This window comes from Acinonyx jubatus, chromosome A2 (genome assembly GCF_027475565.1).
Source record: "Acinonyx jubatus isolate Ajub_Pintada_27869175 chromosome A2, VMU_Ajub_asm_v1.0, whole genome shotgun sequence".
Classification (NCBI taxonomy): Eukaryota; Metazoa; Chordata; class Mammalia; order Carnivora; family Felidae; genus Acinonyx; species Acinonyx jubatus.
This window is the reverse complement of record NC_069383.1, coordinates 37,159,471-37,168,543: the sequence shown is the minus strand read 5'-3', so window position 1 is coordinate 37,168,543 and position 9,073 is coordinate 37,159,471. Positions and strand designations below refer to the sequence as shown.

Below are 9,073 nucleotides of genomic sequence, written 5' to 3'. Positions count from 1 at the left end.
TACCGTATACAATCTGAAATGAGCTTTTACAAGATCTGAGCTCGCTCTCTTCTAAATTTCACGTTCTTTGGGAAGTGAAATTATAGAAGTTATTATCATCCACCTATATTTGTTCATAATACTATCTCTACACGAGTGATGTTAAAATGTTCCTTTTTTACACTTGAGAACTTTTAGGGAGAAAAACATTTGTTCATTTCATTAAAAAATATCTTTTGACTTTTTGAAGTATAAAATTGATGTTAGCAGTTTTTGTGTGTCCAGTCACTAGCAAAGAGATGATTTATCACCTCCTAACTCCCATTCCATAGCTGCTCATTCCAGCTGGAACCATTCTCCAGGCCACCAGGGTCCCCTGTCTTGGTAATACTTGTGGTTAGACAAGCTCCAAAAGATCACCTTTCCTGTCGAAATGTTTTCTTCTTACTCTGAAATTCCCAGGTCCTTATTGTTTCCACAGTAATCTCTTTGGAATGTTAATCTGTGCTAATGCTTCAGTGAGTTTAGAAAACATAAGGGTCCGTTTTTATAGCCAAGCCATACAGAGCCCCTCTTTTGTCTCAGGTCTGTTTCCTTAAGCATCTTTTTTCTTGCAGGAAGGCTCCAGGAATTTGGTCTGCCTACCTCTCCTCTTCCCAGAAATCATCCATCTACCTTATTTCCAGGGAATGGTTCATCCATCCTTGCCTTTGACACATTAATTCTTGGATTCCTAATGAAAAGGCCTATGGCAGTTGGGAGACTGGTCCTTTTTGCTGACTTTATTTTTTACATTTAACCTGTCTCTGTAGACTCTGTCATCCAGTCATGTGTTACAGGAGTTTGAAGAACTAAATACTGGCCTTGGCCATGTTTGTATCCTTCTTCCTGGGTACAACAGGCGTAGCTAAAGTGTAGCATTAGCTGTAGAAAGGATTCGTAGATGTAGGTGTAGGGAACAAATATAAAGGACTTAAATGTGGATTCTGCAATAGCTTTATAAAAAATGTGTCCACAAATCATTTTAGTCTTCTAGATACCTGATCTCTCCACACCAGCTGAGAGAACTATAGAATATTAGGCACTACTAAAGGATTTACTTGTTTGTGACTGCCTTCAGTAGTTCAGACCTATACACAATTAAAGAATGCAAGTATATTCGCCTGGCTTTTTTCCCTAAAGAGCTGCATATAGGCCTGGGTTTAGGAAATACTATTGGCATTGTCTTTTGAGCAAGGCTCAGTACCATTTTTTATGGTTTACATGGGCATTCTAATCTAGTAATAGTAACAAGTTTGTTTTATAGCCCTCTAATTATTTATAACAAATTCAAGAAACAAATCTGCAGCCAGTATCTATGACCGAATTCTTTGGATTTTACTTTAATTTAGGAAACAAATATGTATGATCTTGGTACTACCAAAGGATCCAATCTTAGAAATAGTTAAAATCTATGACAAAATAGTTGTCAATGTTTCTGATTACTATAAACATCAGTGACATTAATAACCAATGTTTTATATTGGAAAAAGCAGAATAGCTTTCTATTCATTGAACAAGTGTTACGGAAATACAAAGTAAGTCGAACACTGCTGATGTTGACCAAAAGTTACCACTCAACAGTGCCAGATGTAAATAGATTTCTAGTTGAAAAAATGCATATAAAACTACTGAACTCATTGTTAAATTTAGGATAAAACATTCGAATCAAAGTTTAGGATAAAGTCCTCAATTATGTAGCTATGAATTCCTCCAATAAGAAAAATAGGACTTAGAAAACCCAATATTTCCTTCCTTCTATAATATTTAGAATTCCTTAATGAAATTGTTAGCTATTGTAGCTTTTTTATGGAGTATTGTGTAACATAGGCCACCACTAATAATCTTGGGGAACTTTTCATTGGTAGTGGATTGTGGATATGAAATTTTTATTGTGAACCATCATGGAGGTTACTGAAGTTAAATATCAAATTTTCATAATATGAACATTCTTTGTAAAAACATTGTGTTTTGGACTAGTAAGAAAATTTTGTCTCCACCTTTGCTATCATCTAACAATTTCTAACACCTAAAAGGAACCAAATGTTAGTGTGTGGGCCCTTGAAGAGGAATACCGTTGTAGCACTGTGCTCAGAAAAATGTGGGGAAATGAAGTAAAAGCTAGATTCACCCCCCCCCTTTTTTTTACCTGCCTTTTACCATCAGAAAATTGGTTTGTAGCTTGCACTTTTCTAGAGAGATGAACAATATAGCCCTCTTATCTGCATTGTGTTTGTAACGTGTTATACAGTTGTGTTTAAAACTTTCTTGTATTTTGTCCCATTTTTGGTAAACAAATTAAGGGACTTGAGCAGGGTCAAAGATCTATCAGTAGGCAATCATTCCTAGATGGAGGTATTAACCCCATGTAGAATGCTTTTCTTCTCCATTAGATCATAAATTCCACAGAAACAGGGGACTGTGACCAACCCAATCCTGATGTTTCCTCAGCATACTGTGTAGTAGACTTCAAACATTTGTTCCATAAAGAACTGTTTGATCTCATGAGAAAGCCATTTGCTGCACTAAAATAACTAATACACTTCTTTCTCATATAATCATTAATTTTCAAGGAAAGTAGACATAAAATGAACTAGAATTTATGCTTGTTAATACTTGTTTGTCATGTATTGTCATGCTGCTTATCAATCTGGTAGTCAATTGACTTTCTGGATCTTTTATGGAATTAAGAAATTTGGGTAGATGAATGCAGCTGGAAAATTGCAGATGTGATTCAGATTCTAAACTGCATCCCAATTCCAAAATCATTTAGTAAGATGGGTCAAAGACCACAAAATTTTCCGGTTACAAGCAGTACACAATGAATATTAGAAAATTTAAAATTTTTAATAAATGTGCTTTGTTCACAAAAAGTGAAAAAATACAACAAACACAAACATACATTTTTCAGGTATGCCACCTCCCACTGTTTGGCAACTATGATATAAACCACTTTTGATCTAGTCATGATCCTGAAGAATCTAACCAAATGATCATTTATTGTTGAAACTCCAAATTCTTTTGGAGACTCCTGTTGTGAGACAGGAGACCCCTTAAAACTTGTATCCAAATGAAATCATTCTTGGGAGTACCAATACAGTATTAGAAGGCTCTGTTAACGTCTCCTGTCATTACATATACAATCTGGCAGCAAGCCGCAGGACTGCTTATATTTTAACACTTAAACGTTAATTGGCTTTGGTGGAAAATGTATTAGTTTAAATTCTGTACCAACCTAATTTGAAGCTGAATTTACAGTAACAAATGATATTTATAAATCCAAACAAATTTATACTAAGTGGGAGTAGGTTTTATAAACAGACTTTTCTTTAAAGTACTACTTAAAATACATCATGCACACTTTGGAGCATAAGCAGAATCAACATCTGTAAACAATCAGAGGAATTTATAGCACCAACATTTTAGCTGTAACACAAAGGCTGACTCCAAGGTCATACTTACACCAGCCTCTCAAAACCAATGTTGTCATTTACTTTCAAAGCACTTTAATGAGATACATTGTTTTCTTTGCCCTTACCATAGTATTTAGCCAAACCAAAGGAAATGGGCAGTATGGTAAAAGAGGTACTACCAAAACACAGTTTTGTGTTACCTTAACGCTGTTTTTTTTTTTCCTTCTTTTGTGGGAGCTACAAGATATGACTCATAGTGCTTAATTGGAAAGAAAATTCAATCCTAATTATTGACTCTTAAGCTATTGAGAGTAAATGAAACATTTCATGTTATTTCTCGCATATTTGAGTAATCGATATTACATTTAGTCAACTGACCTTTGTAGGTTAATTACAATCCTGTAACTTTCATTAATTTAGAATGTGAAATTTAATTTGAAATATTGGGCATATATACGCAATCATTTATATCTTAAAGGGTAAATTTTGTATTTCTAAATAAAGTTTGACATTAAAAGTTAACTACGGCAACTCACAATAAGCACAAAACGTCAGTTTTACCAAAGAAGTGCAGTTTATGAAATTTAGGATCAACTATTGAAAATGCAAGTTTCCTTTAAAAACACACACACACACACACACACACACACACATACACACACACACACACAACATTAACCATGAATTCTGAAACTGTGATATTTCAGTGCAAAAACCTCAGTATGAGGTAATTTTAATGTATCAACCACTTGAAAAAAAATCCACACAGTGGCACTCTTAAAAATGATAGTTTACATGACAAATGCTGGCTGACAAGACAATGTGGACTAAATGTTCTCAGCTATTTAAACTAATCTTGTCTTGTTTGGACATAATCTTCTCCTTAATCACTTGCTTCTGATTCAGAAACACAGAAAGTCACTTATTGTGGAAAGGGAAAATTCCCACAGCCAACTAATGGTTTACGTATTCAAAGAAAATTTTCTGCTAGAATTCTGATAGAAATTAGAATACCGAAAGGTCAAAAACCATGTTATGAGCTCACTAACAGAGGGTTAATGTAGAATTTTTCTATGTAATTCCAGGCTAGTAGTGCAGCACACCTCCTTAATGGAAAGGTGAGGACCCTAACATGGCTGGTCTAGACAGAACATAAACTCTGACAAGTGCAAACCCTTTCACCAAGGTGTTTCAGGTCAGGATTGAGTATTGTCCCTTGCTTAAATAGAAAATTCTGGAAATGAAACCTAAATTTAAAAAAGAGTGAATTCTCACAGTTAGATACACTTAACACCAAGGCCTAAATCAATATGAAAGATATGAACATTCTACTTTGGCAATGGTGTTTATTGTCTTGTACTAATGGATTTAGAATACTTGGGGGATTAGAAATACTTGGGGGACTAGAAAGATTAGAAATCTTTCCCCAAGTGTCTGCTGCCAAATGAGCAAAAGAGAGAGAGAAAAAAAAGATGAATTCTAAAAAGTTGAAGAAATGCTGGTCATCAGACAAAACTGAACAGAAAATGGCTTTCTGTAACAGATAACAATTTAGCTAGAAAAGAGAGTAAGTGCATCACAAAACAACTAAGCCAATCTATCTGTGTCACATTTAACTTGTGAGTCATCAAAGTGCAAGCTACAGCTTTCTACATATCTTTTCTCATTGCAATGGTTTAAAGTCAACACTGAAAAGATTAAAAAAGGGAAAATACATAGCAAGTTACGCTTCATTTTTCACAATAGCACTAAAGAAAAAAAGGTACCTTTCTATGATATCTTAGTGCTAAATGCTAAAGTAACAGTGGTTTCTGCTATGACAGGAGTCACTCTGCATGAAACTTTAAGCTTTCTATATAAGAATAAATTTTAAAATCCAGAAGTAGAAAAAAATAGCAAACTCTGTAAACCTTTGCATTTTTTCTATGCAAACCAGGTTTTAAGTACTGAGTTCGTGTTAGTATTTCTGATTAGTGTAAGCAATTAGTTTAGGAGTCTGGACTGAAAGGGCCTTTTACTTTGATATTAACTTAAAAGTAATATGGGATCTTCTAGCTCATAGAAAGGAATAGAGCTGGCTTGACTTTCTCCAGAATCTGAGTCATATGGAGCATCAGGGAGCTCTGTGAAACCATATGCTAGTTGTTCATCTTCTATATCTGATCGAACGTAGCAGGAAGGGTTAGAATATTCCTCCTCTTCTATACTGTTGAAATCTTGAGGAATATATAACATTCCTGGGTAGTTCCTACTAACCAAGTCAGTTGTGGTCTTTAGGGAGATTTTTCTGAATGCCATCAAATGCATATGTGAAAACTTTGAATACTTGAAACGTTTAAAGCCCAGGGACTCTATAGCAATCTTCCAGCTTTTCATCATCATAGCATGACGGTTCTGATGGGAGGAATCAGGTGTGATGATAAGCAATAAACCATTTAACACTAACAGTTCATGGGCTTTCTTGCAGCAAATCCATCGTTGGTAAGGTGATGGAAAATAAGAAAGAAGGAGAGAGAAAACAACCACATGGAAAAGTTCTCCAGGAAGAGAATCAATAGGGTTTTTCAGCTGCTTTAAAAAGGCATCTATAGCATCCTGTGCAAGCTGGAGTGGCTGCTGAAGCTGCAAGTTCAGGAAGTCACATTTATATACACTCTGCAGAAAGGGAAAAAAGGACTCATTAAGAATTTGAAAATTACTTCCATCCTATTACACAGATTTTACAACGAACTATTTCACAGCATTTCTACATAATCCAACCTTTACTTTTGAACCTTTCCCTTCTAAATTATTCCACTTGTACAGACACTGAACCTAAACTTTTACTCACAATAATCTTGAAGAGTAATCAAGCCTGGAGAACTTGTATTCATCATTAAAAAACTAAATATTTCTGTTGAACAATTTGAAATTTAATTTGCGTAAGAGTTTACAGGAATGATTTATCTAAACTTAATCATATTTACATTCACTTCAACATTTACAGTTATCAAAAAACAGGTCAATGTAAAAACTTTAAACAAGAAATACCATGAAATAAAGATGAATCAAGGACATCAAAGAGGATAATAAAAGAAAGGGGCATTATAAGTTGGTAAAAGAAGAACACCAAAACTTTTGAAATAATGAAACATGTCATTGAAACCATTAGCTATCTTAAAAGTAATTTTAATTATTACATTTATTCTATCAAAAAGTTAATACCTGGTTTAAAACAACACATTAAAATTAACTTCAATGACCATGGGAAACACCACAACTAAGGGAATAAACAGCACTACATAATTTGCTGAATACTACAACTCCATGAAAATGACCCAGAATAAAAATTTAAAATTAGATAAAAATTAGTTGCCCTTTTCATAGAATAGTTTAGTGCCTTATTCTTGCTAGTAGCTGGACAAGCCGGTCATGTATGTGCACTACAGATTAGGCAAAGTGAGATGTAAAGTTCTATTACACAGAAAAAGATGTATGTTTTTCTTCGATTTGCTATTTACTGAAGTATAACTGATGTACAAACAAGTATTAACTGATGCACAAGCATATTTAAAAGGTACTCATTGATAAGTTTTTGACATTTAAACATTCATGAAACCATTCCACAATTAAGTTAATGAATAGACCTAACACCTCCTGAAAGCTTCCTCATGAGCCTTTATAATCCCTGCCTTGTACCCTTCCTGTTCTTCTTCACCACTAGGCAATCATTCATGTGATTTCTATCACTATAGTTTGTATTTCATAGAATTTTATATAAATGGAATAAGACACAATAATGTATTGTTGATTTGTCTCGCTTCTTTCACCTAGTACGATTTTCTTGAGATTCATCCACTGTTTTACATGTATTGACAGTTCTTTAATTGCTGTAAGGTATGCTACTGCATTAAGAATATATCACAGTTTGTTCACATACTGTTTATGTACATCTGGGCTATTTCTAACTTTTGGCTATTCTAACTTAAGCTGCTACGAATATTCCTGTTTGACTTTCAATGGACATGCTTTCATTTCTCTGGAGTAAGTATCCAGGAAAGGCGTGGCTGGATCATATACTAGTAGGTGTATGTTTAACTTTTAAAGAAACTCCAAAACTGTTTTCAAAAGTAGTTAAACAGTTTTTCATTCCCACCAGGAGTGTATGGGAATTCCAGTTCCTCCAAATACTCACCAACACCTGGGATAGCTAGCCTTTTACACTTTAAAATCATTGTAACAGAGGTGTGTAGTGGTATACTGTGGTTTTAACTTGCATTTTCTTAATAGGTAGTGATATTTATCTTCTTTACATGTACTTATTTGCCATCTGGATATCTTCTTTGGTCAAGTGTTTATTTAAATCTTTTGCTCACTTAATAATTGGGTTGCTTTACATTTTAAAAAAACAAACCTGTTTTATTAGTTCTGAGAGTTCTTTATTCTGGACACGAGTTCTTAATCAGATGTAGGACTTGAAAATACTCTCAGGTAAATTCCTAGCAGTGCTATTGTTGGTTCACAGGGTAGATCTATTTTTAATTTTTTGATGAACCTCCACACTGTTTTCCACAGTGACTGCACCAGTCTGCATTCCCACCAACAGTGCAAGAGGGTTCCCGTTTCTCCACATCCTCTCCAGCATCTATAGTCTCCTGACTTGTTCATTTTAGCCACTCTGACTGGCGTGAGGTGATATCTGAGGGTGGTTTTGATTTGTATTTCCCTGATGAGGAGCGATGTTGAGCATCTTCTCATGTGCCTGTTGGCCATCTGGATGTCTTCTTTAGAGAAGTGTCTCTTCGTGTCTTCTGCCCATTTCTTCACTGGACTATTTGTTTTTCAGGTGTGGAGTTTGGTGAGCTCTTTATAGATTTTGGATACTAGCCCTTTGTCCGATATGTCATTTGCGAATATCTTTTCCCATTCCATTGGTTGCCTTTTAGTTTTGTTGATTGTTGTATGGAAACCAATTTGACTATAAATTTCATATTTAAAAAAATACTCTCAGATTGTGACTGTCTTTTATTCTTTTAACAAGGTCTTTGAAGAGGAAACACTTTACATTGTGATGAAGACCAATTTATAATTTATTCCTTAATAATGGACTATTTTTGGTGTCATATCTAAGAAATTTTTCCTGACCCAACATTAGGAAGTTTTTTTTTTCAATGTTTTCTTCTGAAACTTCTATAGCTGTATGTTTCACATTGAAGTACATAATCTGAGTTTATTTTTGTATATGGTGTGAAGTATGGACTAAAGTTTTTTCTTTTGTATATGGATATTCAGTTCTTCCAACCATTTGTTGAAAAGGCTATCTTTTCCATCTGGGTTGAAAATTAGTAGTCCATAAATTTGGTCTTATTTGTGGGCCCTCTCTTATACTTCATTGATACTCTCGACACCAATACTGCAGTGTTTTGATTACTGTACCTTTAAAATTTTGAAGTCAGGTAGTGTTACTCTCAAACACTGTCCTTTTAAAAAGTTGTTTTAGCTATTCTAGGTTCTTTGAATTTCCTCACAAATTTTAGAGTAAGTTTTTCAACTTTTACAAAAAAGCCTGCTAGGATTTTGATCAAGATTGCCCTGAATCTATGAATAGGTATTGAGAAAACTGACGTATTTACAATACTGAGTTCTTCCATGAATAAACATGG

General features: G+C 34.4%; 1 protein-coding gene across 1 annotated transcript in view; it reads right to left on the bottom strand.

Annotated features, from left to right (window-relative positions):
* Positions 1-2,846: 2,846 nt before the first annotated feature.
* BMT2 (base methyltransferase of 25S rRNA 2 homolog) overlaps positions 2,847-9,073 on the bottom strand; it is an 85,351-nt gene continuing 79,124 nt past the window's right edge. The window contains exon 5 of the mRNA XM_027075307.2: positions 2,847-6,086. Within this exon, the coding sequence (XP_026931108.1) occupies positions 5,457-6,086 (630 nt within the window). The 3' untranslated portion in view covers positions 2,847-5,456. The remainder of the gene's footprint in view (positions 6,087-9,073) is intronic.